The sequence below is a fragment of the Calypte anna genome, chromosome 27 (assembly GCF_003957555.1).
Source record: "Calypte anna isolate BGI_N300 chromosome 27, bCalAnn1_v1.p, whole genome shotgun sequence".
Taxonomy (NCBI): Eukaryota; Metazoa; Chordata; class Aves; order Apodiformes; family Trochilidae; genus Calypte; species Calypte anna.
Window position 1 is genome coordinate 2,335,051 of NC_044272.1, and position 27,608 is coordinate 2,362,658.

Below are 27,608 nucleotides of genomic sequence, written 5' to 3' on the forward strand. Positions count from 1 at the left end.
GCCATCCTGCCTTTACTGTCCCAAAGAGAATTGCTGGGGAAGTGCTTTAAAACCACTGCAAAGAATTCTGTGTTTAAAAATTGCTCCATCTGTTGATGCTTATATACAAGAGTCAGTTCTTGTGCTATAAATGTTATGATTCATTGCTTTGTTTCTTTTTTCTTTTCTTGAAAAATACACTAAGAGACAAGAGTTGTTTCCCTAGTTTCTAATGAAGACACTGCTCACACTTAAATATCCAGTATTTATCATAGTAACAAATCCAAACAGTAAAGTGCACCCATTTACAAAGAGAACAGATGGAAAACCATTAGTGCAAGACTCCTGTGAAAAATGTAACACTTGGCTTTGTGAAAAAAAAAAAAAAACCAGAAAAAAACCCAAAACACCCTGAAGGTCACAGTATTTCAGCCTTCCTTCAGCTCAGTGGTTGTGTTAAAAGCTTGAACTGTTTTCTTTTTCCCTTAAAACATCTTCATAGACCCAAAAATTAGACACAGAAGTGCTGTGAGGGATGATGTGGACTGGGAGCACGGGGCAGTGAGTGGTGAAAGCAAACCAGGGGCAGTCCTTGCACTGCTGCTCTGGGACCATCCCATGGAGAGAGGAGAGAGAACTGGCTCCTGGATCCCAAAACAAGGACAGGGCTGAATTTGGTTACTTTTCCCTTTCAAAGCAAAGAAGAAATAAAAGGTAGAAAGCCACTCACTCTATTAGAAAGCTGGAGGATGGGAGGTGTTGAAAAAAGCCACGGGTGCTGCTCCAGCCCTAAAGATTTGCATGTCCTAGCTTGAGGTGGATGTGGAGGAGCAGAAATGGGTTATTCCTTACAAAGCAGAACATGCCAGAAGAGAGGAAGGAAAAAACCCCAAACCTATCATACACCCTTTGCATGGAGAAAAATGGTGCATGGAGCCAGAGTGTTCCCATGGCCAGGGGGAACTCACCCTGCTGAGGGGTCCCCCAGTCACCCCCCACTTCACAGACAATAAAGCAAAGAATAAAGCACTGGAGGGCACCTCGGGAAAGAAAAGGCAAACCTCAATCCAAACACTGGCTTGGCAAATAGCTGAAAAGAGCACAAAAATCACCAAACCCCTTGGAGGAAACACCTCCCTGAACACTCTCAGAGTGTCTATGAGACACAAGGCTCCATCATCCCCAAGGTGTGCATATCCCAGCTTGCTCCAAGTAAACGAGGCAATGAGACAGCAATGAGATGTGATCCCCACACAGGGAGTAAAAGCCAAAAGGACGAAAGCCCCATCGAAGCCAGGGTTTGCTAAAAGGCCAAATCCTGATCTGGTGTCAAGGGGTGTAGCTGCTGTCACACTGAGGATGTGGTTCCAGTGGAGGTTGGCCCCCATGATTTGGTTCAAGAGGGGTGCCATGGGTTGGCACAGCCCTTTGTTGACACCATGAGGCACCGCTCCTCTTGCTCGGCACTGAAAATGCTCCCAGGAGTTGGTGTAAGTGAGGCTGAGGAAGTTGGGGTTGTTCAGCCTGGAAAAGAGGAGACTCTGAGATGACCTTATAGCAACCTTCCAGTATCTGCAGGGGCTGCAAGAAAGCTGGGGTAGGGCTTTTGACATGGGTGTGGAGGGAGAGCACAAGGGGGGGACTGTTTAAAACTTGAAGAGAGGAGATTTAGGTTAGACATAAGGAAGAAATTCTTTAATCTGAGGGTGATGAGACACTGGAACAGGCTGCCCAAAGCAGGTGTGGTTTGTCCCTCCCTGGACGTGCTGCAGACCAGGCTGGATGGGGCCTTGAGCAACCTGATCTAGTGGAAGGTGTCCCTGCCCATGCAGAGGGGTCAGAACTGGGTGATCTTCAAGGTGCCTTCCAATCCAAACCATTCTATGATTACCTTGCAAGTAAAAAACCAAAACAAACAAAAAAACCAACCAAACAACCCCCCCAGTATGAAACCCCCAACACAAAACGGTGACAACGGGGTGGTGAGTGTGAGGTGTGGTCCCCTGCTAACCGCAAGTGTGAAGCAGAACTTGTTGCAATCTCAGTCCACACGTGAGAGGTTTCTGGCCAATCTCCTCGGCTGATTAAGACACCTACAAAAGGGCAACTTGAATTTCCCAAAGCTTGCAAAATGCCCCAGAGCACATCAGGGTCAGGGCAGCTGGTAGGCAGCATGGGAAGGAGCAAAGCCCAGAGTGATCCCCACCCCTCCTGGCCAGCAATACGATTGAATCCCGCTGGAATCCAATTGGGATTAAACTGCTCTAAACCCGACGGAGCAGGATGGGGGTGGTTGTTGTTGTGCATAGGCTACTTGGTATGGAAACACCTCGTGCTCTCACTTGCTGCAGAGGATTTGCTCCTTGGGGCAAAGAGCCAACAGACCCAGTTGGCCCGGGGAGCTGCTGATGCAGCCTTGGGCAAAGCTCCTCTGCTCCCTGCCCTGCTCCCGCTGGGAATTCCCATCAGAACTGAGTAAGAGCTCATCGAGATATAAAGAAACTGATTTAAATCAAACTGTCTCTTGAAAAAGAGCTGATTACCTCCCACTGCGTAGGGGATATTTCTGGACCACCCCGCACCACGTGCTAAGATATCCTGGTTGGGAATGGAGCTGGAATTGGGCAAATGGTACTGGCTTGGCTGATGTTGGCTTGACGGTCAGCTGGGGAACGGAAAGGCTGGAGCACGTGCATGGTTGTCTGACCACCACACAAAGTACCGGAGAAACTTGGTCATGTAGCTACCAAAGAGAAATAAAAATAATAATATGCATGGAAATCAAGCTTGGAAGTGTGTGCTGAAAACATGAGGGTCTTACTCCAACAAGCGTCTTTTACACATTAGACTCCACAAATGGTCTCTTTGGTTTGATTGGGGATGTCTGCCCTTGCCTGGAGTCCCTGGAGAGCTGCCTGTAGAGGTTGTCCTGGTAGGCCTGTGCCACAGGCAGTGTCCTTGCCACCTTGACGTCGGGATATGAGGAGGCTTGGGTGACTCTCTCCAGGAGGTCTCCCCGGGACCCATTGGCCAGCATCCCATGGGGGCTGTAATAGTCTTCCTCTAGCAAATGGCCATTCTGTGCATTGTTGGTTTTGTTATAAAAGGCAATGTTGCTGATTGACGAAGGCGGGCTAAAGGATTCCGGCTGGGGCAGATTGCCAGGAGATGTCGGACTGATGACAGAGTCCACTGAGGACACAGCCCAGGTCCGGTTCTGCTGATGGAGATGGGGGTACTGCTGAGTCCGAGCCGTTTTGTCTATGATTCCCATGAAGGGGGTGGTCCGGGAACGGGCTGGCTCGCTGGGATAACCCCCCTGCGTGGGGGAGACCGGTGAAAGTTCATCGCAGGAGCGGTCGTAAGCTGGCTTGAGAGGAATCTCCATTTGCTGGATCGAAGCGGAGGGGCGGAAATTGGGAGTCAGGTTGGAGGTGGAGGAGATGCTATTGCTGGAGGGAGAGAAGCGGAGGCCAACGCTCTGCGAATGGAGCAGAGGCCGGGGAGTCGGGGGGTGAGGTTTGATTTCGCTGGGATTAACCGTGATGGGCCTTCGGATGAGGTGAGAGACGTCTGGAGAGCCCAGCTGGCTGGCGGGAACGGACGAACGTTCCAGGTCAAGCTTTGAGTGACAGACGGGGTAGTAGGAAGCGGATTGACTGCGCCCGATCTGGGGGGTCTGGCTGTACCTCATACCCCCCCGGTAGGCCGAGGACGGCCTCTGAGGAAGGTCTTCTTTAGCCAGCCCTCCATGCTGACAGATGGCTCCCGCGCTGAGGCTCGCCTGAACGTGCTGCACTGGCCTGCTGTCCCCCACGATGCCCCCGATGGAGCCCTGGTAGACCAACCTGCTCTGGCTGACCCCCATTTCCCCTGAAGCCGACTGGTACTTGGTGGCCATGGAGTGGGCAACCTGGCTGTAAGCACCAGTTGGGATTACAGTACTGGAATGGACGGCAGAGCTTGGCTGGTTGCTCCTCACGATCTGGGCCTTGGCTGGCTGCAGCCTCAGCCCCTGCTGTGGGACAGCCACGGGGAGCTGGGGCATCTGGAAAGACCTCTGTGTCATCTTGGACAACGGAGACTTTGGTCTACCAGGGAGCTGGCTGACTCCACTAGGTTCTTGCTGATAACGAACCGGGGAACCGGACTGGGACCTGTAAATGCTCATGCTTTCTGCTGGGGGGCTGGCACGATACTGAGGACCTCTACGGAGAGGAGAAGGTGGTGGGCTTTGATATTCCTTCCCTTGGCTTCCGACTGGAGGCGGGCTGAAGCGGTAAGAGGAGCCCTGGTGAGCAGGGGAGGTGTGGGGAGGACTGGGTCTGTAATGCGAGTTCTGGTGCGTCGGAGACAGAGCAGGAGACGTGGACTGATACCCTTGCCTGGTTGGTGAACCCACGGAGCTATTGGACCTGAAATCAAAGACCTGATGAGAGCCAAGAGGTGAGCCAGAAATATAGGCCGAGTCCCTGTGAGCTGGGGAGGGGGGTGGGCTCTGGATGATGGGCAGCCCTTGGTTTGGCCTGGACTCTGTCTGCAAGCCAATAGAAACGTTCTCAACATCTTGCTCAAGGAATTCCTCCTCAAAGATGTCTTGCACAGAATACAGCTCTTCATGCTGGGCTTCAGGTTCAGGCTCCACCGGGAGCGGCGGCGGTGGCTGCTGCTGCTGCTGCTGTTGCTGCTGCTGCTGCTGCTGCACCTGCCTGCACTCCTCCTCCACCCGCAGCAGCAGCCGTTGGATCTCACGGTTGTTGGGACACAGCTTGATGGCCTCATTCAGGTCCTCCAGGGCTGCTGAAAACTGCCTGCTTGACAAAGGGACAGAAATGAGAACTGAAATTACTCTGGATTTGAACAGAGCTGTTCTGGGGAGGCTCCTGGGGGCTAAGTGCTTTGTCCCTGTCCCAGAGGAAGGTGTGATCACTACGTGTCCCCAGCTCTAAGTGCCTCTCTCAGACCTACTTTATCCAAACTGAAGGAAAACACTGCCAGCCATCCCAGGGAAGAGGGGAACCCAGTTCTAAGATGGCACAACCGAGACTGGCCCAGCTGGGTCCTCTGTGGTGTGTGGTACTGGCTCATTATTACTCCTCCTGGAACCACTTTGTCCCTGCCTTAGCCAAGGGGACACCAAAGCATTGAAGGCCAGGAGCAGAGCAGAGCTCCTTGTTCTCCACTGCTGTGAACAAGTGGAGCTGCAAGCTCTTCCTTCAGTGAAAATTTAACCCCTGCCTGATGCCAAGATCACCCAGTGTCAGGGCTGGGTCCGGAGCTCCCCCACGTCAGTGCTGTCTCTCTAATTTTGCACTGGATTTGACAAAGCTCTGGGGAAGGAAGGAAGGAGCAGAGCCTGGGAAGCCTCTGTGAGGGAAAGGCCAGGCTGTGAAGAGCAAAAGGGAGGTGGGGATTTGGGAAGGGGGTTGTCAGTTACAACCTGCTTTTGAGCAGAACCATCTCTTCAAACATGGTCAGTACCTCAGGGGGGATGATGACACCAACAAACTCCCCAACAGCAGGTGAAGCTTTTGCACAAGCCATTGAAGACCAGGTGGAGGTAGGAAAAGACTCCTGGTTCCTGGACAGTGGGACTGGATGGTCTTTAGGTCCCTTCCAATCCAAACCTGTCTGAGATTCTCTCATCTTATGAGACAAAAGCTCAGCTAAGATGAACCTCTCAAAACATTTGCATCCAGCTGTCTCCAGAAATGAGGGAGGGTGTCACTTGTTGGTGAATGTTGATTTACCATTTCTTCCCAGGTGGCTGCCTACACTGGGGGGCCAGGCAGGACCCCAGCCCCTCACACTTTTCTCTCTCCTCACCTGCTGCTGCGTTTGGCCCTTGCTCTTGCATAGTAAGCTTCGTAAGATTTCGGTTTCAGCTCCAGGGCTTTAGTAGCAAATTCCTCTGCCATTCCAAAATCCTGTCATTACAATGGGTGAGTAGATAAGTAATTGAACAGGCACAGAAATAAAAATGTATACAGCTTGGGAAGAAAACAAACATAATATGGACAGGTTTTCTGGCATGTAAAATTGGGAAAACCTGATGTTACCTGAATGTTTCACATGGATTCAATATAATTTACAGCCAGTGAGCCACAATGGCATGTCCAGAGACTCCAAGTCCTGGCATAATAACAGATGCTGTCAGCACCCATGGAGGTCACTGTGCCCCTGGCTCCATTCTCACTGATTGTCCCCACAACAAGTGCATGCAATCCCTGTCCAACAATCTACAGTCTTGAGGAAACATCTGGTTTTGCAGAGGCTGGAATGTAATCTCATAAAGGATTTTTTTCCTGCCATTGAAAGCAATAGGAAACCTTTCCCACGCCCTCTGCTTCCCACTCTGCAACACACTGACAGACTTCAGAGGGGCTGAATAAAACTGAACATGAAGGAAGAGATGACACAATACCTGAGCAGCTCTGGGAGGAAGCACCAAAGTATTCCTGATCTGTCCAAAACCTCAATAACCGAACTCCAATATTTAGAAATGAAGCTTATGAGCACATGATGGTGCCCTGGACAGGGCTGAGCAGGTAAGGTTGGACCTTAGCAAAATACAGGATGGGTTTAATCTCCTTTAAGGTCTCCACACTGCTGCTTGCTATGAGGATACCCTGCCTGGGGGAGTGAATACATTTGTCTGTACCTTCAGTAGCAGTTACTGAAGAGATTCTGTCTAAAGGACTAGACTGGGAAAGCAGTCAAGAGGTAGGGACCTCTGTGGTCTCATTTCTAGGTGCAAAAACTGCAGGAGCAATTACAACCTGCTGAAATTTTTTATCACAAAACCTGGAATTCTCCTGTTAACACTAAGCCAAAAATCTTGTCCTTAAAGCTCAGGGTTAGTTGGGGGCTGGCTTGTTTAAAGAGGAGGTTCACACTTTCTCTACAAACTGTGCTACTTGATCACCAGCCTGAAGATTTTCCTTCCCTGGCTTTCCACCTTTCTCACAGTTTACAGAAATGAAGGTGTCACAAGAATCCTTTCATGGCCTTTGTGGAGATCTCACTTGTCAAGTTTTCTGAGGAATTTCAGTGGCAGAGGTGGAAGTCCCAGACTGCAGAGCAAAGGGGAGGTGGCATTGCTGCTGGACTGGAGCAGGAAGAGTGACAGTGATCTGGGAGGAGAGGGAGTATGTGGGGGTGTTTCTGGATGAGTCACTGCCCTGGGGAAGTGTTAGCCCCCTGAGCATATGCTCTTTTATTTCAAATTAATTAGCATTCAAAGGAGCACATCTCCTGGCTCCTCCCTCACCACTGCCCTAGAAATCTGGAAAGTGCCTCCACCCCCAACTCACATCATCATCAAACAGGGAGCAATAAAAAATTCAAAAAGCTATAAACACAGCAATGAATTTTTAATCATCAGGAAGGAATATTATATCATTACTTCTTTGGAATCATAAAATGTCAGAGCTCTGTGAAGGACAACCATGTTAGGCAGAAGAGAGATCTCAGAGGTGAAAGCATGGTTACAGGATGGACTCCTCTGTGCAGGGGCAGAAAGTTGGCAGCTTGCACTTAAGACCATGGAAGGGGGGAGACTTACATTCATTTTCCTTCGACATCGGGAGAGGTTGAGGAGGAGAGAGACCTTCAGCTCCCGGAAAGTTTTCAGGTCTTCTCCAAACCCTTCCCTGGGGAATTTTTTCAGAGCATACTGGTAGCGCTGGGCAGCCTCTTTCACTTTACCTTTCTGGTAGAAGGAACAAACATGTCAAAACACACCCTTGGGTTGACTGCAGAGAACTCACTCACTCACTCACTCACTCACTCACTCACTCACCAGCCCCACGAACGTTTGGGATGGTGAAGGCAACACAACTTCACTAGTCAGTTCCTTTCTAGAAACAAAAGCCAGAACATTTGATCAAGGGAGCATTTGGGCTGGAAATGCAGATGTCTTGTGCAAGCTGAGCTCTCCCACTTCATGCAGAGCCATCACAGTGCAGTGGGTAAGAGCAGAAGTTGTGTTATAACTCAATACAACTCCATCTGCCTGCTGGGTTGATGGTCTTTTCAGTTGGGTGATCACTAACCCATTTCTGGAGAATTCCCTACACAAAAAGCTCAATAAACACCAGGGAGGGTAAAGAACACACAGTGAGGGAGCTTGGGTGGAGCTTCCAGGGCTCAGAGAGGCCTCTGCAATAGCAAAGATAAACCTTATGGCACGGGTATAGCTCTGAAATTGGACAGACTGGGATTTATCTCCCTAGACTTTAGATGTCTAAAAATTAGATGTCTACATCTAAGCCTGTCAGCTGGGTTCCTTTTATAGATATTAGGACGTAAAAGTCATCTTCAAAGGGTGACTCATTGCTAATTTGGACACCTATTTTTGGGACAGGATGATCTGTGCCCTGGAGGGGTGCAGCCATGGACACTAGGGTGAAAGAAAGAGGGCAGAATGGGATGTAGGACCCATGGGATCCATGCTGACCCAGACAGAAATTCTGCAGCTATGAATAGTGAGCTTTAAAAGCTTGCAGACTCAGGTTTCTCAGCTGGATCACATATCTCTGGCAGATAACTCCAGTTACAATGCCAGCTTTGCATATTTCCTGCTTCACCCTTAGAACCTAACAGTGAATCATTGTTGTACTTATACATTTTGTGTGTGTGTGTGCAAATCTCCAGGTTTTGGGCTTCAAATAAACACCCAGCATAAAAGACTCCCTGATTCTAATGGTGAAACGTCCTCCATGGGCTAACACGACAGAGACATCTGTGTCCTAAACAAGCTCTTTTCATTGCAAAAAACTTTCTTCCAGGAGTTGTCTGGGGCTATGCTATCTCTTGTTGCCTCATTCCACAGCAGTGAGCCCACCAGGTACTGACAATGGTGCCAGATCTGATGCAATGACATCAGCACTCCAAAGTGACCTCAAACACTTGGGTTCTGGTGTTTCCACAGAGGAAATGAAGTGCTGGCTCCAATCCAGAATGCAGAGAGGCTTGGCTCTGCTTCAGCTTCATTACAGATTTGGGCAGCCAATCCCCATCCCCGCCCCTTCCCAAACCCCACAAACCAAACCTAAGAGTTTGCAACCCCAGGAATGCTGCAAGCAGGAGATTTACTTGTCATGGATTAAGGCAGCAGCCCTGCTCACTCAAAACCCCAAGCAAAGTTCTGCTGCAAGGTCTGTTGAATTTTTGCAAATCAGATTTTTGCAAATCTCTTCAATTTTTCCAAACCCACCCCCTTCTCACCTTATAAAACATGTCTCCCTCCTCCATCAGCTTGCTCAACAGGATGATCATGATGTCTGGTTTGGAGGTTGCCATCGCCCATGTTGCTGGACCTGTAGTGTACAGGATGCATGATGGGTAAAAAACTCATACAATGCAAGGGGTGGTAGGAAGCTGGGTGGAAAAAATATATCCTGGGGTGGGAATTTCTGCTGGAGAGAACAACTTGGCATAGTCAAAGGCTCCAAATGAGTGAGCTGACAATTCCTCTAGCACTGAAATGAATGTCATCCCCAGTGCACTGGTTTTCCTTTGCAGTCCTTAAAGCTACCACTAACCATCACCACCAGGAGGGGCTGGGAAATGATGGGAGCCATTCCCACAAGAGGGCAGTGCTGATTGTGGAACCAGCTGGGCTGGTGGGGAAACGGAGTGGTCGAGAAATAAAACAGGTTGAAAAAAAAAAAAAAATTAAGAGAGTGGTTATATAAATGCATTTCTAAATTAAAATCTCTGGAAGCATTCTAGGAAATCTGCAGTTCAAGGGTCGATGGGCGCTTTGTCTTTAAGTGGATTGTGATTTCCAGCTTCACAAGATGAGAAATAAGGGAGCAGAAAATCCATTAAGGTGGAAAATAGGATCAGGGAAAGGTGGTGTCTAAGTGCTGCTGGTGCCGAAGGGTCCGCTGTGGGCAGGGGACAGGAGGGCTCAGACCCAGCCCTGATTTCAAGGTCTAACAATACTGGGAGGGAAAGGGGGGGGACAAAAATCTGGGGACAACTCATTAGTGTGGGTGAAGAATAAGTCAACCATATTCTATAAGTAGATTCAGTACATTTTGGGCGAAGGCTGTTAGTTTTTGAGTTCAAGTTATTCTCTGCAACAGTCATTAAAAAAAACTATTCGAAGGTGAGGTAAATTAAAAGATTAGAGGTGTTGGGGATGCATGCAGGCTAAATCAAACAGGAGAAAGCAAGGCTGACAAAGCTATCAGATCGAAGCTGATGCTGACAGCAATGAGATATACCTCGTGGGCGACTCGGTAACGTCTGACAACCTTCAAAGAAAGGAGAAAACAAAAAGTTGTAGGAGAGAGGGGGGAAAAAAAATGGATGAAGGTGAAAACGAAACAAAACAAAACAACAAAAAAACAAAGAAAAGGAAAAAAAAAAAGCAGCTGTGAGAGGCAGGCAGCAAGGAAGCCAATGCACCAGCAAAATCCCCTTTGCCAGGAAAACGTAAGGTGAGCGGCTGTGCGGCGGTGCGGGCAGCACTAAGGTCTGGAAGCACACACAGAGCGAGTGAACGCGGCAGCTCACAGCAAGGCACGGACAGAGTACGTTTGTCGACTCAAGACTAGTAAAGATAGAAAAAGCATTACCAGAGGAAAGACCTTGCCAAAGAAACAGTTGTTTATTGATTAACTTTGCTAAGTAATACGAAAAAAAAAAATAGTAATAATAAAAAAAAAAGTAATTGAAAAATCATCCAAAAAATCCAAATTTCCCCATTTTTTTTATCAAAGAGAACAAGGCAGCAGTGACTCGCTGGCTGCTTTCGGAGTACCCAGCAGCTGCTGGGGCTGAGGCTCCCTCTGCAATATGGTTATAATTTCTAGGAAGCCAGCCCAGCTGCTTGGAGTCCAGCCTGAGCACAGAGCAGTGGTGGATTGTCCCCTCGTCCCTACCTATCTTGGCTCCTTTCTTCAGGAGGGTGACAACGACGGAGGTGTTGCGGCACCCCACTGCCCGGTCGAGGGGACGCATCCCGCTGTAGTCCACGTGTTCAATCATGGCCCCATGGTCTACCAGAAACTGAACCTGCAACGAGAAACCCAAAAGTCAGTTCTGCTCCTGGGCAAGAGTTTTTCGTGCTGCTGGTGATGTCGTTCTGCACACTGCTTGGGCTAAAGCCACCTCTGTAGGGTCCGAGGGCTCAGTGTTTTCACGTGTTGTCCTCTAGGGAAGCACCTACACATATGTAAGACCAGGACTCTATATGCTTATTGCTACCTCAAGCTGAACTGTACTATTTGAAGGCTTTTACATCAACTGGCTGTCTTCTTCTCCACCTGTTATGGCACTTACCACCTCTGCATCTCCATAAAAAGCTGCCAGGTCCAGCGGGGTGCGTCCGTTCTTATCCGCGTGGTCAGTGGCAGCCCCGTTCTCCACCAGGGAACGCACCACGGGGAGATGTCCCTTCAGACAAGCCCAGCTGAGGGCTGTCAAACCCTCTTTGTCCATTAGGGCAATGGAGGCACCTGAAAGAACAAGCATCAGTTCATTTGGGGCTCTCTGGTGTTGAGCACTGTGATAACAACAAACCATCTACTTAGTGATGACACAACAGCTTGTTTTCCGAGAGCTATGTCCATAATTATTAATTACTTCATTACCATTTCTCTCACCACAGGTCCCACCCTCCAGGGCAACTTCAAATCCACCAACAGGAACCATGGCAAATGAGTTTATTCCCACCAAGCTGTCAACTTTTTTGCACCTAGCTCTGTAGGCTTTTCTGGCAAACATCTTCTGAGCAGCAGGGTGGGTATGACATCACTCATCTCAGACATCAATCTTCCTTATAAACTGTTTGTTAGTTTTGTTTGTTTTCTTCCTTTTTTTTCTTTTTTTTAATCAAAATGCATTCCAGCCTGTGCCAGTCAGAGATGAAACGAAGATCATCTTGCTGCTCCAGCAGGTGATGGTGTACCAAGGGGAACCAAGTGGATTCAGCTCAGTTCTTCTAAAAAAAAACCCCATGTATTTTTTCCCTCTTCGCTCCCCTGCCCTTACCCAACTTGACACAATTTCCAGCAGTATTTCTCCCTGAACTTCACCCAATATAAATACAACAGTTGTGGGATAAACTGCCGACTGCAAGCCAGGGAGAGAGGGACTTGACATTTTCTTGGATGAAGAAATCCTGCCACACCAACGGGTCAGCATTGCTTCACACAGCATATGGATACACAGGAGATGTGAGCAGCAGCATGAAGTGAACACTCCTCTTCGTGGCATGGGGACAACTCCTGTTGCCATGGCAGAGGCAGGGCTCTGGCTCTGGCTCTGGAGCATGCGTGAGATCTGTCCCAGCTCTGCTCCTTCGAGGAACTGCTGCTACCTGCAGGATGCTCCTGCCAGCAGGCTGGGATGAATTGCTGCTGCAGGATTTTCCTCATGTAGGTAAACTCTGAACTCATGTAGGTAAACTCCCAGCAGGACATCTTCACTGGCTCCAAAATGCTCAGCAAGCAGGGGAGGAATGTGAATTCCTCGACCCTTCCCGTTCATCCAGCTGAGCGTGGTGAGCACACAGGTGACAGCAAACTGACAAATCCCAGACTGGTTTGGGTTGGAGGGACCTTAAAGCTCATCCAGTGCCACTCCTGCCATGGCCAGGGACACCTCCCACCAGCCCAGGGTGCTCCAAGCCTCATCCAACCTTCAACACTGCCAGGGATGGGGCAGCCACAGCTTCTCTGGGCATCCTGGGCACCCAGGGGCTCAGCACCCTCACACCAAAGGTCTTCCAGCTTGCACAGCTTTTTGTGGAGGAGCACAACATGTGAATATTTGCTCAGTAGACATTCAGAAACCTCCAGCCAGAGCTCCCAGACTGGCTTCAGGGCCAGCCTCGTGGGGACAAGACCAATGTCATGTGTCAAAGACAAAAGACTGACAGCAAGGAGCAGCACCCACGTGGTTTCCCTTCTCGCAGGGAGATTCAGAACCAAGGAGTCCAAAGGGAATGAGCAACAAGAATGATTTTGCTTTGTGTAACCCAGATCCATATGAACCTCAGCTTCAGCAGAGCTGCTCCTTGGAGAGCTTAGCTGCCTGTTTACACATCTGTTACTCCTGAGTGTTAAGTGAGAGCAGCAAGGAACTCTAAAAACTGGGGTTTCAAATTGATCGATGCCTGCAACTCTGTTAATAAAAAGTGTTTACGAATGCTGACTGTGATAATCAAGTACAGTCAAATGAGATTTCCTTTGCAACACACTAATTAATGCTCATGGCTTATGATTCACACACTTTGATTTTAATGAAACATTAAACAGGACTGTCAAAGCCATTTTAATTAAAATATACCACGTATCACTGTACTCTGCCCAGGCTTGAGCTAACTTTTCAGGACCATGTGTTACAGCACATTTTGTGGCATTTATTAAGCCACTGAGAAGATTTTTACTTTGAAAGTAAAAAAGATTTTTGTATTTTTGACTTGTTACACTCTCAGTGTCCAAAGAGCCAGGGAAACACTACATGCATGTGCTGGTGATCCCAAAGCCAAGATCAGATTATCTGGTATTTTCATTCTTTACTGAATCAGTCTTAAGTGACAGGCAGAGTTCTCAAGTCTGAGAACAAAAAAACCCAATAATAATAAAAAAAAATCTCTTATTTTAAGTCTTTAAAACAGTTTCAGTTAAACTGCAAAAAGGGCCTCGGTAGAACTCAAACAAGCAGAATGTCAATTTGAATTTTTTAAAAAAACAGCACATCAGAAAAGAATCAACTGAATTAATTCATAAGAAACTCATGCCTCAACTGGATCTTTGTCACATGCCTATGGGTTACAGTACCAAACTGCAAAGATCCTGCTGGCCTGTGGGCTCAGGATAGCCAGACAGGCAATGAGAAACTTGTTCTGGGAAGCCTGGCAATTTTACAGTGAAAAAAATGTTCTTACAACTGCTATGTAAAATATTCAAGTGTCTCACATTTTGGCTGAGGTCAGACACAGTCACTTACGATATGAAGAAAATATCCCTTCCCAAAGAGGGATCTTACCTGGAATAAAAATATCAAATAACAATACAAGAATTAAATGCTATTACTAACAACAACAAAAAAAGAAATAAAGGAAAATACAATCCAAACAAATCAAACAAACATTGGCTATTTGTCAAAAGAAAAAAAAAAGAAAAAAAGAAGTATTTCAGGAACTGCAGAAATCAGAACTGTGTTCACCCAGGCTGCAGGCAGCAAGTTGTTCTGACTCACCTCAACCATGTACAGCAGGAATGAGTAAAACTGAGACATGTTCTTCAAAACACTCCTGGTTTAGTTTCAATGAACACACCAAATCCTTGCCTGTGTTGGGGTCTTACCCTTCTGTTGGTGTCAAAAGTGTGGTCAAAAATCCTAGCACTGAAAATGGAAGTGTTAAACATGTCCCAAGTTCTGGTCCTGTGGTTGAGCCTTGTCTGCCTCTCCCATGGTGATGTTGATGGTTCAGTTACCTCACTTGTTGATTTTTTTTTGTCTAAGGGACAAGCTCTAAGCATGGTTCAAGGGATTACTCTTAACTCAGTGCTCAAAGCTAAACTCAAGCGTGTGGTTTGGAGGCTGTGAACACCAAACACAAACAACAAACTAAACAGCTACAAGTATCCTGTTCCCCAAAAAGCTGGGTATGGTGCTGAGAACCTCTCCCACCATCTGCTCCAACACTGGGGTTACAATCCCCACACCCTGACATTACCAACTCCACCTGTGTGGGACACAGTGCTCCCTGGCCCACCTCCAACACATTTCCAAGCACGTGCTCTAACCTTGTGCAAGTAGGAACTCCACTGTGCCCAGATGTCCCTCAGATGCAGCCATCATCAGTGGTGTCCTCCCCTGCTTGTCTGCCATGTTCACATCAGCACCGTGTGTCAGCAAGAGATCTACAATCTGCAACACACAAAGCAAGAGCACAGGTTGTGTGGGGTGCTGGGAACACACATTGTATGGAGAGACCTGGCTGGGAACACACGTTGTATGGAGAGACAAATGTCATATGTAGAGAACCCAGCTGAGAACATGAGTTGTATGTCAAGACCCAGCTGAGAAGAAACCCCAGAGTAGCAGTCCCCCAGATTGGAAACCTCACCCCCACAAGGCATGGTGTCCCCTGGGATTACTGCTGCAACATCAGGGCACAGGAGAAGCATCAGAATTATAAGGACAGGAAGAATGACCCTTTTGAGTTAAGAACATCCCATCTGCTTCCCCAAGACACAGGAGGTCTTCCCTTCGAGAGCTCTGGGTGTCTGAAGCATCAATATCACTTCTCACTGTGATCATTGCCTAGAGGAGTTGGGCTTTGTCTTTTCCACCCCTCTTTCAGTAAGACAGAAGGGATGGGCTGACCTTGAGGCCATCCTACCAACAGGAGGAACTCTCTCACCTGCCAGTGGCCCTGTCTCACGGCGCTGAAGAGCGGAACCACCCCGCGGCGGTTGGGCTGTGCCACCGCAGCTCCCTGCTCCAGGAGGAGCCTGCAGACCTCCAGCTTCCCACGCCCAGCTGCTGCTGTCAGAGCTGCAGGAGAGAGAAAAGCAGTCAAGGGAAGGAGCCACAGTCTCCACGAAGCCTCTTTCCTATCCAGAGAGAGGCTGTTCTGCTGGGTATCAAAGTGATTTGGTGATTAAAGTGGGTATTTCAGTGCCTGAAATGCCAAATGTACCTCACGAAACGAGCAAAGGAAACGGGTTGGATCAGTTCAGTTCTAGCTCTTGCTCGTCATTTTAGTTCACTTCAAAGGTCACCTCTTCCCTGAAAGATCTCCTAAGGTTATGGAAAGGAGGTGACTGGGACAATTATTTCTGCAAGTTGCAGTGAAACAGGGTGAGAACAGTGCTAAACAGGAAATAATCCACAGGCAATCGGTGTGACTGAGGGTCAGGGTCTTGCTGTACAGAAATGGAGAGTCGTGTCACACGAAACCCTTGTCACTTCCCCTTGGGCCTCCCACAGATTCCTTACTGCAAAAGCCACAGGCTGCAAGACTGAGTATGTGTGAGTGGGGAGGCAATGTCCTGAGAAACCCCAGGTCTTCAGGTATGTGCTGTCCTGACAAGACCTCCTGCAACCTGCCCTTGACTTGTCCCACCATGACTACAAGAGAGCAAGCCAGGGATGGAGCTGGAGGCACCAAAAGATCATTGCCTGCCACTGCATGACGTGTGCCTTTTCTCTGTCTCAACAAGCAAAGAGCAGCACAATTCTGATGGAGGGACTTCATTTTTAACACCCCACGTTAGCCTGTAGATCTCTGGAACCAGGGTAGCTTCACTGGAAAGCAGTGTATGAATATGTTCACCTGTTCTCCAAGAAAAATGATAACTCAGGGCTTTCTTTCTGGCCAGGACTGATCCTACCAGTAAGAGGCTTTGTGCAAAACCAAAATTATCCCTCATTTCCAGCACTACAGGTGGGTAGAAGTAACACCTGACAGCTCTCTCCCTGACAATATGAGCTCTGGTAATTCCGAAAGTAGAGCTGGGTTAGAAGACACCTTCAATCCAAAAATAGTTCCAAGTGCAGGACCTGCCTTTGCCTCATCTCTGGTATTAATTTTAGACTTTTTGGTTCCTCCCTCCCCTCCTTGACGTTCTGTGTGCTCCAGCACAGCTCCTCTGCCTCGATGCTCTGCTGCTTCTGGTAGGAGTTTGAGCAGAAGGTGGGAGTCTATTTCTAACTGATGCTGCTTGCTTTCTCTCTGAAGTACAGTTCTGTGGGATGGCTGACTACAAGGTGTTGATGGGTTTCCAACTGCAACCCTGCTAATGTTGGGGGATTTGATTAATTCTCTATTCTGTTCCATGTTATGGCTGAGTTTTCTTCTCTTGGGCTTGAGAGACACCAAGAGTTAAAAGAAAAATCCTCTTGCTGCCACCAGCAGAACATACTGCAGGATCTATAATCAGATCCATGTGGGTTTTAAACGTAAGCTCCAGATATAGAAGGAGGACTGTGTGTGATGTGCACAGCAGAGGGATCAGCACAAAGGGTTTTTTGGGTTCTATTTCTAAACCTAAGCCTTCGAAAGGTTGCAGGTTAGTTTGAGGTATTTCATGTCAAAATGACTTCTGGTTGCAACAATGAAAACACTGTAAATGACACTGTCACTGTAAATCACCAAGTCTTCGGTGCTCACCATGAAATGTTCTTTACTGAAACGGAATGATCTGATCCACAGCCACACACTTCTCCTCTTTGCCCTGCAATCCACTCCACCTGGCCTGACATGTCCTGGTACTACTCCAGGAGCTACTCTGCTCCTCAAGGTCAAAGCAACTGGTGCAGGGATGTAGCTCCAGCTTGTCCTTCACAGCTCCAACTCAAGGGTAATGCAAAAGTTTCTGTGTTACTGAGCAGTCAGACCCTGCTGGGTCAAGAAAGTCCCAAACTGACAACTTGGGTTTGCTGCCTGCTGCACCCAACCCACCCAAGCTCATCTTGGGTACCACAGAATCCTAAGCACCTACCCTCAGAAACAGGGAAACTCTCTGAGGGGTGAAAGGAGCTCAGTCCAGCTGGATCCTGGGAGACCAAACCACCAAGGTAGGTCCACCCAGACCCCACCAGTGCCTGTGCTCTGATCAGGAGATTGCAGTAGACAATCCCTGTGGTCCCTCTAACTGGAACAAGCTGGACAGTTGGCTGCTGCTCTGCATGCAGGTGCCTCACCCGTGTCTCCAGCCTTCTAACCAAAGCCATTTCTGACAACCCCAAGCCCAGAGCACTTTCCTGTGGCTGGTGTTCAACTTTCCAAACCCACAATCTCAATAGAACTACCCCAGGTTCCAGAAGTAGCTGCTTATTTAAACCTTTTGCCACTCCTCAGATGGAGTCATCAATTTGCTTCTGACATCACCAGCCACTGGTCTCCAAAACACCCATGACACAAGGCACGGATGTTCCTGTGTGCTGAAAGGAGACTCAAAAAGCCAAGGAGAGGTGATGAGAGGCAATGGAAATAGTTTTGTTTGAAGTTTTACTATCTGCCAGAGAGCTCCAGCATGAACAAGGCGAGTCCACCAAGTCCAGCCATGAAGCAGCGACTTGGGATCCTGGGATGGAAAACAGGAATGCTCATTTTGCAGTTTTTCCATGAGGATGTAGTGCCAGGAGAACAAATCACCATGCAATAACAACATCTTGGCCTAAACACTATGGAAGAGTTGCTGCAATTCTCAAAACACAACTCAAAGAAAACCTGAGACAAGTCTCAGGTGTGGACGTGCTCTGTCAATCAGCATCAGACAAACCACAGTCTCCAGCACCAGGGATCTGCCATGGCACATTCTGCCTCTGGTTCTGCAGAGCACTCCTAGTTTGGTTTGGTTTGGTTTTTTTTTTTTTAGAGAAAAGCTTTATCTGGAGAAGGAATCATTAAGTTGCTCCTTCATGGCACGTGTATCTGTTTCACAGCCTGGCAACACGACAAACACAGTTTGATGGAGTCAGTCTTTGCACCTCCAACTCTGATGAAGTTCTTACAAGTGACTCAGATACTTTTGTGCTGGGTTTTGCTATTAAGTCTTGTCCTAGGGGAAAATATTCCATCTGGAGTTGGCTATAGTTTGCTGTCAGCAATTCCTAAACTTATGATGTAACTTGGCAGTACCATTTGGATGAGATCAGACTGACAGCACCAAGCCAGGCAGGCAGCCCTGCAGAAGATCAGACACATGAGCAACAAGTATCAAAAAAAAACAAAGCATGATTCAGATTTTTCAAGCTGATGGTTATTTTTAGGTGGAAGCCTGCATTAGTCTTGAAATTTACCTACACTCACTATTTACTTTTGGGAAAAGAATAATAAAACAATGTGAAAAGGAGTCTTGAGAACCAACAGAAACAGGAGAAAAGACTGCTGGATTTGGTGCTTGGATTTCTTTTGGTTTGCTTTCCCATCTTACCTATCACAACTGTAATGGAATAAATGAGTATTCCTTTGAGCTGACTCCTCACCCTAAATCCCTGTTACCAGCTGCCCCAGTTACTCAGAAACTCCTCTTGAACTTGCAGATGCCTGTATGAGCCCAGCTTCTGGCACTGTTGTGGGGAAGAGCTATGGGAAGGGGGACAAGAGAGATGAAGGAGTCCTCAAGGCAATGGGCAAGCTGGGACCAGCAGAGCTGCTCAGGACACAAAGGAAAAGGAAAGGGAAGAGCTGGATTTTATCAGGGAGAAGAGCAAGGTGCTTGGCTCTCAGACTGGAGGGCTGAGCAGGTCAGAAAGCAGGACAGTGTGACCTGCAGAGCTCCAGGGATGGGCTGAGCTGGACACCAGCTCCAAATCCCCTGTGGCTTTATACCAGGCTTCACCACATTCATTTGGACAACTCAGGACTACCTGATCCCAAGGAGAATGTCTTTAATATTGACACTGCCCATGTGGCCAGACTGCTGGGAGACATCTCAGTGGCTTCTGAGCCCATTCTGAAGGTGTGAGCATCACCACCCTCCTTCCCAGACAGTCCTCAGGCCCCAAGGACCAGAGAACACTTGGTGTGAGGTGTCTCTGGTGTGGTCACCACTGCAAGCTGTGGGCTCATTGGGAGCAAAGCTGCTGATCTATTACCAAGGCTCAGTCATTGCATTTGACTAATTCCATATCCAACTTCTTTCTTTTCCCATGACATCCTAGAGGCACTTTTAAATTGCTTATTTGTACACATTGCCCTCAGTTCTGCTAATAACAGCACAAGGCCCTTGCACTCAGGTCTGTGCAGGAGCCAACTCAATCCCCAGTGCCCCAGGAGTGGCCCAGGGCATCCTGGCCACCTGCCTGGCTCCTTGCTGGGACAACTCATCCCTCTATCTCTGACCTTTAAAGCTCAGGGGCAAGACCTTCTGGTAAGACTCCATTCATTACAAGGCTCCATTTTCAAATGTAGAGCACACAAATCAGCTTAAAACACATCCCAGCTGCCCCCTGGCCCCATCCTTCTAACCAGAACCAACCCAACCCAGCCCTGAGCCAGACACCAGCCCCTCTCTGTGCCCTTGGATTGTGTCATTTTTAAACAAAGCTGACAGGATCAAAAGCAGTGCTCTGTTACTCAGACAGGAACATTACCTTGGTGGATCAACTTGACAGGAACATTACCAGTGATGCAAGCAGATTAGTGAGCTGAGTACAAATGACAGTGGGTAATATTTACGAGGTCACTGGAGCTAAAAGCTAACAATTCCAAGTTTGAGTAGCTCAAGAAATGGAGATGATAGTGTGATGAGTACCCGTGGGGTGGAGGGGGTGAAAGGCTGATTTTTTTTTTGGCAGAAATGAGGCAAGCAGGGCTTCTGGATCCCACCCATTGATATAAAGAACCAGTACAGCACACAAGGACTTTTTCTTTCCCAGGTGCTAAACGAAGGGAAGTTTTCAGAAAATCCACAGATAATGAAACAGTCATGGTGTAAAAGGGAAGGGGAGAGAGAAACAGGGAGATGCTTTGGATAAATATGCCCAGTATCAAGAGAGAAAAGGAGAATTTTGTGCCCATCTCACTTAATGGGAGATGTTTTAGAGAAATTAAGTGTCTGGTTGTCAGAGATGCTGCATGGGAAGTGTCAGGAGCACCAGAGGTTCAGGATTTTCATACCCCAAACTTCTCTGTTTGACTTAAACTGAGTGCAAGCTCCAGCCTGGCACTGGTTAATCACCTGAAATGACATTCCAGGAACTGACCCTTCTCCTTTCATCAAACCACCACCAGGAACAGGGATGTATCAGGTGATGGAGAACCCAAAAACACAAACAGAAATATGCAAGAACCTACAGCATCTACAGAAATCACCTGTCTCTCCCCAAAGGCTGTCAAAGCTGTTGATCTGTGCTCGCTCCACCTCTTCTTCATCTTTTTCTGGCAGATCAAGCAGGTAGGAGACAATCTGAAACAAAATGACACGTCAGCTCCCAAGCTTGGATGTCATATATGAAATGCTGACATCTTCACACGAGCTGCTCTGAATCCACCAAGGAAAAGGAACAAGCTCTGCTTGGCACCCTGAGCTCTAGTAAAAACTCTTCTGGAGGATCAATCACTGAACCTGCTGCCCTGTACAGAATGAGCCTTTGCAGAAGCAGCTTCTCATCACTGTGTCTGTCCTGCTGCAGCTGACCCAGTGTGGGCAGAGGATTCATCCCCAGCTGCTGTCACCAGTGAGGAAACCTCACAGTGTCCATCAGAAACCCAACTGTGTCCATTGGCACCAGTTCCCACTGGGGGGGTTCCTGTGACTATGATCATCTTCTTTTACTGCTGGGACAAGTGATGCAATGGGGCAGTTACTCTTTTCATGAGCTGATGCTCCAGCCAAGATGAGCAGCCCCTTAAAAATGGTGTTTGTTTGAGAGGAACTAATAGATTCTGAAAGTACCTTCAAGACTTTCACTATCTTTCTTCCAGCTGCGGGTGCTTGAAACCCCAGAGAAGCAAATTAACTTTTTAAAGGGTAAATTAAATGACTTAATTGACTGAGAAGTGGCAGAAAATTTTCAGTGTTTGCATCCAATGATGTGAGAAAGCAAGAGGCTTAGAGGAAAATGAAGATTTTACTTTAGTGATTGCAGGATGAAAATGGTTTCTTCATTCTAGGAGAAACAATTATCTGCTGGGCTCTGGTCAGCATTTTTTGAGTACCTGGAGGAGAACCCTGCCTGCTCTGCTGCCTGCACCTCTCTGTGGGAACAGAGAGAATTTGGTGTCATTTTCCATGTCTTGCCAGTGATGCCCATGAGGTGCCTTGAGTGTATGGTGCTGCCTTGATGGGGTGGCATCAGCTAAACCTCCCTGTGCTCTCAGGTGACCCCCAGGTGGGTGCTGGTCTGCTCAGGGGACCTCTTGTTGCCTCCCTGAAGAGTAAAGTTACATCTGGTACAGTTATACATGGGTGTATCACAGCAAGGACTCCAGCAGGGTTCCACCAGGGATTAAGGTCACTTTATAAACATGTTAAATACTTGTTTTACCACTGAAGTTGGAGGCAAAGAGCAAATTAATCATGAGCTTGCATCTCCTATGACTGCCAGCACATCAAAACAGTATTTTCCAAAGGCAGCCATGAACCTTTCATGGTAGAACAGAAATATTAAACAACCCCCCAGCTCCTTTCTCTAACTTATAAAGGTGACCAGTGTTATTTGGGGGAAATTCCCATTTAAAAGCTGTGCCCTGTTACAAATTATGTCCTCAGTGTGCAGATCTTTAGAGTTCTGAAGTCACATCTGCTTCTAATTGGCCCAACTCAGAGTCACTCAGCTAACAGGAATTTCCCAGCTCTCATTAATCAGCTCCTCAGTCTGGGATTCTACAACAGGAGGAAGCTCTCTGACTCTTCTCCTCTGGGATGTACAGTCCAAAACTCTGTGGTCCCACACTCCCTTGACAGGGCTGGAAGAGCAGTGTAAGTAACACACTGTTTATTCACCCGTGCTTAAAGGTTTACTTCAACAGCTCAAAGGTTTGTTACACTTCCTCTCTTGGACACCAGCCCACAGGGTTTGCCAAGGCATCTCTGAGCCCTGCTGCCTGGGATGAGAAGGGGAAGAAGAATAGGAGAGAGGTATGAACTCTGCCTCCCAGCCCCTCTTTGGTCAGTGGCCAATGTTTCCCACTCCAGAGCAGCAGTGATGTGCTAGCAGGTCCTACCTCAGTGTAACCCATGCTGGCTGCAGCAATCAGAGCTTGCTGGATGGCGTGGCTCTTCTTGAACACTCCCTGCTGCTGCCCAGCCATGGTCCAGTCACATTGGATCAAGAACTTCACCACCTCCAAGTGTCCTCTGAGAGCAGCGTGAACCAGCGCGCACTGACCGTTCTTGTCCAAATGATCCACCTGGGGAAGAGGTGAGAGGATGAGCTGAACCATGGGCAAACCAACATTTCTTTCTTTGTAATTTTCAACCCCTATTTCAAAATAATGGGCCCTCTGTGCAGTTTTCTGGAGCACTAGCCCTCCCACCACCAGAGAACAGCCACTCCTAGAGCTCTTCCCCAGGCCGAAGCATCCTCTTGGTGAGAAGTGTTTGCTTTGGGGAAATCACCATTATTTTTTCAGCTCTTTTCAGACTCAAAGGCTGCAAGTGCATCTTGCATCCCAAAGTCCAGCAACTGTGTTTTCTTGTGGGTTGAAATCATTCACATTGCTATCATCTCCTTCACCCAAAGCCCCAAGCAAAACCCAACTTGTTTTCCACATGCCATTTCCTTCTTTTGAGAGAGGCAGAAGTGCCTCAGCCTGCAGCCAAAAGCATAAAACACAAGCCCAGGGCAGGCAGAAGTCAGGAAGAAACAGAGATGGCATTTAGTAGCCCTGTAGGAACTTTTTTGGTTGGCTTTTCAGGACAGGGCACAGCTTGAACTGAATAAATCAGCTGGGATTTCTGTGCCCTATCACAATACCAGCAACTTGGAGAAAAGAGGACATGACATAGTAAGTCTCATTTCTAATGAGAAATAATTATATTAATATATATATTAATATATTTAGTTCTAGAATACATATAAAATACTTATAACACATTTGTATTAATAAGTTATTAATATTTCTCCTTTCTCAGCTTATTTCTCAAGGAAAACTGAGAGAGGAAAGACTTCTGCACTGCATTGTGTAGCCCAAATATTCCTCTTTGAGACAGAAAGCTGCTTCTTACCAACAAGTGTCAGAGTCACCACTCTCTCAAAGCAGCCCAACAAAAGCAGAATTATTTTTTGCCTTCACATTATTACAGACAACACAGCAAGATCTAAACAGATCTCTCAGTCATCCTGACTTTCATACCAAAACTATACAAACCCATATTTTCCTTTTTGAACTGAAGCTAAACTTATAGAGAACCCACAAATTGCTTCCAGGAGGCTCCACTTCAAAAATCAGCAGAGTTTTCTTCTTCAACAAAATATTTGAACTTGACTCATTATATGTAATTAGAACTCCAAACACTCACCACAAAGCTAAACAAAGGGTATTTTTCTAGGGCAAGCCTGATGGAAGTTTTGGAAAAATGTTTCTCAAGGAGCTATTTAAAGAATGCTCCATGCTGCAAAAGCAACGTTGCCATTTTAACCTGGTGATGTTCAAGGACTTCTCCCCAAGAATTTTTTCTGGGATTAGGCAGCTCCTACCTCAGCCTGGAATCCTGATTCCAGACCCTTGTGAGCTCCTAAGCTTTGGTGTTAACGTGAGATGCTCAAAGCTGCTGCCTTTTCACAGCAGCACAATCCCACCTTCATCTGCTGGAGGATCATCTTGCTGCTTTAGCAAGAACTTTGCATCCCAGCTGCAGCTTGTGCCCTGCCTGGCACAACCATGGAAGAGTTTAAATCAGCTTTCTGAGGGATGTGGTCACTTTACCTTAGCCCGTTTCTTGCACAGCAGCACCACAATACTTAGGAACCCAGCAGCAGCTGCATAGCCAAGGGGGGTCAGGCCACTTTCTGATGCAGCATCTACGTTGGCCCCAAACTCCAAGAGCAAAGCCACCATCTCTGTGTAACCCAGGTGAGATTGGACACACAAAATGGGAGCATTGTTCAGAACTTCAGTCCGATAGTTCACGTTTGCACCTCCTAAAATCAGCAACCGACTGACCTGCACGGGGCAAGAAGAGCTCCTGTGAGATGAGTCTTGTGGAGAGACATTAAGTTCATTTTCAAGGCAACACAAGAATTCAGATCAGAGAATTCTGAATGCTTCCAATCCAACAGCAAAGGACATGAAACGCTCAGTAAAAACATCTGCCAAAATATGGTCCCATTTCAGGCATTTATGCAAAGAAGCTGAGGCAAGCATCCTTCCAGCTGACAACTTGAAATTTTTATCAATGTCTGAAATCCTTCTTGCTGTAGAGATGAAGTCCCTGAGGCCACCACGTTCATCCTTACATGGGGCCTGAACTGGCTGGTGCTGTTGGGTTTGGTGCTGCCTAGAGGCAGAGCCCTGCATGGGGCTGTCCAATTCCAACAGCAGCTGCCACATCCCACACCTCTGGGGAAGAGAAATCCAAGTGAACCATTTTGAATGCTCCCAAATACACTATTCACTCACTGTGATTAAAAGGAGATCCCAGGTCAACATAGAAGACTTGAGGGATCATCCCAGATGGTAAAAAAAACGTAGAATCATTAATGGTGGAAAAAACCTCAAAGACCAAGTCCAAATCCCATGGCCATGACATCAGCTCCAGAAAACACAGGAGCATTTCTGGAGCTTCCCATCAGGGCTCTGAGCCACCCCAGCTCTTTTCCTCCAGTACCTTTATGTTTGGGGTGTACAGATTTCTCAGGGATGCCAAAGCCATCGAGAGACCTTCAGTACTGTAGGAGATCCAAAGCCCTTGCAGGATGGAGGAAGATACCCCAACTTTTTTACTCAGCCCCTAAAAAAGAAAAGACAACTTAGATGCAAGCTTACAAACACCCTCCAATACCTTGGGCAGATCCTCCTGGGTCTTTGGACTCTCTGAAGTTTGCAGTCAGTAACAGCTAAACACAAGATAATGTGACAATTTGCCACATCTGACCTTTGCAGTGAATTAATAAACTTGTAGGAAATAACTTGCAAAAGTACTGCAGCCACCTCCAGGGGCTTGGAGTGGCAGGATTAAACTGTGAGCAGCCTGAATCCATGCAACACCCCCAGAAAATGTCACGTGCAGGAGCACAGCATGATTCCTTTTTTTTTTATTTTTTATTTTTTAATAAAATACACATTATTTTGGCTGAACTGATTCACAAAGCTTCCTTATTACTCAGGCAGCTGAACTGGACAGGATCTGCTCACAGGATGAGAAATTAAAGCAATCTCAACCACAGCCTAGAGAACCATTCCCATATCTCAGACCAGACCAACTCCCAACCTTTCCAGCTGGTGTCCATGACCAAGCCATGAGGTACATATATAAGATCTGACATAGTTTTCCAGCAACACTAATTGCCAAAGCACAGAACTGTTATGGAAGGAGCAGTAACCTCTCTGGAGCCACCAGATGGGAGCAAACACCTTGCCGGGAGCCCAGAGGAAGGGATTAGCATGGTGGGCACCATGCTTTGCTCTGTGATGGGATGTGGGTCTGCCCAGAACAGTGCTGCTCTGCTCTTCATTTCTCCTCCAAGCCTGCTGTTTCCATGGAAACCAGCCAGCCAGCTTGAAATCTGATTTGATAACAAACCCCCATTTCTGTGCTGGGTGGTCACTTCTCTCGGTAGCATTTCAGGGTCTAGGTCTTTCTTTCTGGCAGACTGAGATGGTGTAGGGTGGTGGGAAGCAAATCAGGAGCAAAAAGGTGGGATTTGCTTCTTCTAAAGTAAAATGTGGAGGAATCATCACCTCAGCCTGCTGCTGGATTTGGCTGCAGCCCTCTAATCTCTACGTGTGAAAGATGTTCTGAAGCATCGCACCAACCATCACCAGATTTGTCATTTGAAAGGGTTTTACCATAAAAAGAAGCAACAGATTAGAAAAGGTTTTATAAATAACAACTCCACATGCTTGTTTCCTTCAAAATTCAGGGAGCTAAATAGAGAAAAAGAGCTGCTTGTGTTAAGAGGCAGAAAAAGAGCTCAGGGATTTCAGCCACCATTAAATGCTGCTTTTGAAACAACCCAAGACAGGACATCAGAGGTCAGTGTTAAATTTCACTGAACTCAGTCCAATGTAATTGGAAAAATGGAAAACAATTTTATAATAAACAGTTTGAATAATTTAAAAATAGTTATAATACCATCAAAACCCATAAATAAGCTGTTTGAGTCACCATCAGGCCCAAGGGGAAGAGTCTGTATTTTCTCAATAGCCATCTGAAGATAATCACATATGCTATAAAATTCTCCCCTGCTGCCTTAGAACACACATATTTAGCTATTAGTGCAAGACATAAAAGATGACATTTATCCTTTAAGGAACAAATACATTCAGCACTATCATCACTCAACTACTGAAACAAAATTGCACTATTTCTCATTTTACACCTTGTATCTCCTTTTCTGTTCCCCCTTTCTGCCAAGAACTGGAAGGAATTTTGCTGAATCCCTCAGCAAAAAAAATATCCTGACTTGACCCAATGTCAAACCAAAATATCAGTGGGGGTTTCCACTATGCTGGGACCATCCAACACAGAGCAAGCCATGGCTTGAGCATCCAGCCTTCACTGGAACAACTTTGCCAGCCCCACACAACCCCAGTTTTCCATCAGCCTTGCTTTTTTTTTTGGCCTGCAGCCCTGCATGTGCCTGTCAGCATCCCTGATTTCTGACTTAGGGCTTCCTCTGCTATATGGCTATATGATCTTCACCAGAAGACTTTCATCAGGATGTTCTTTAAGGAATATCAGACACCTTTACATACCTGTAGCTTTCAAGGTGAGTGTGCCTGGAACTGTCATTCCATCCTCAATCTGGGATTTTTATTTCTTGTTTACTAACATTTCAGCTGACTAATTTCAGATCAAATTGAAGACTTCTCTTTGGCTGATCTGCAAAACATCAGCCTGAAGTTTGGGTCTTCTTGTACCATTATTGCACATTTCTTTTCCTGCCCTTTCATTTCAAGCTGGGTTTCCATATGCTCCTGTTAAAACTGGTAATTGCTTGAAAAGACAAAAAAACCCTGTACTTCCATCCCCACACACAAA

At 47.1% G+C, this 27,608-nt stretch overlaps 1 protein-coding gene across 1 annotated transcript in view; it reads right to left on the reverse strand.

The window, feature by feature from the left end:
- Positions 1-423: 423 nt before the first annotated feature.
- TANC2 (tetratricopeptide repeat, ankyrin repeat and coiled-coil containing 2) overlaps positions 424-27,608 on the reverse strand; it is a 162,303-nt gene continuing 135,118 nt past the window's right edge. The window contains exons 15-27 of the mRNA XM_030466043.1: positions 25,233-25,355; positions 24,332-24,568; positions 22,628-22,813; positions 20,774-20,867; positions 15,371-15,504; positions 14,751-14,874; positions 11,275-11,450; positions 10,875-11,007; positions 10,215-10,244; positions 9,208-9,299; positions 7,544-7,690; positions 5,806-5,906; positions 424-4,790 (exon numbers count right to left, since the gene is read on the reverse strand). Coding sequence (XP_030321903.1) covers positions 2,816-4,790; positions 5,806-5,906; positions 7,544-7,690; positions 9,208-9,299; positions 10,215-10,244; positions 10,875-11,007; positions 11,275-11,450; positions 14,751-14,874; positions 15,371-15,504; positions 20,774-20,867; positions 22,628-22,813; positions 24,332-24,568; positions 25,233-25,355 — 3,552 coding nt within the window. The 3' untranslated portion in view covers positions 424-2,815. The remainder of the gene's footprint in view (positions 4,791-5,805; positions 5,907-7,543; positions 7,691-9,207; positions 9,300-10,214; positions 10,245-10,874; positions 11,008-11,274; positions 11,451-14,750; positions 14,875-15,370; positions 15,505-20,773; positions 20,868-22,627; positions 22,814-24,331; positions 24,569-25,232; positions 25,356-27,608) is intronic.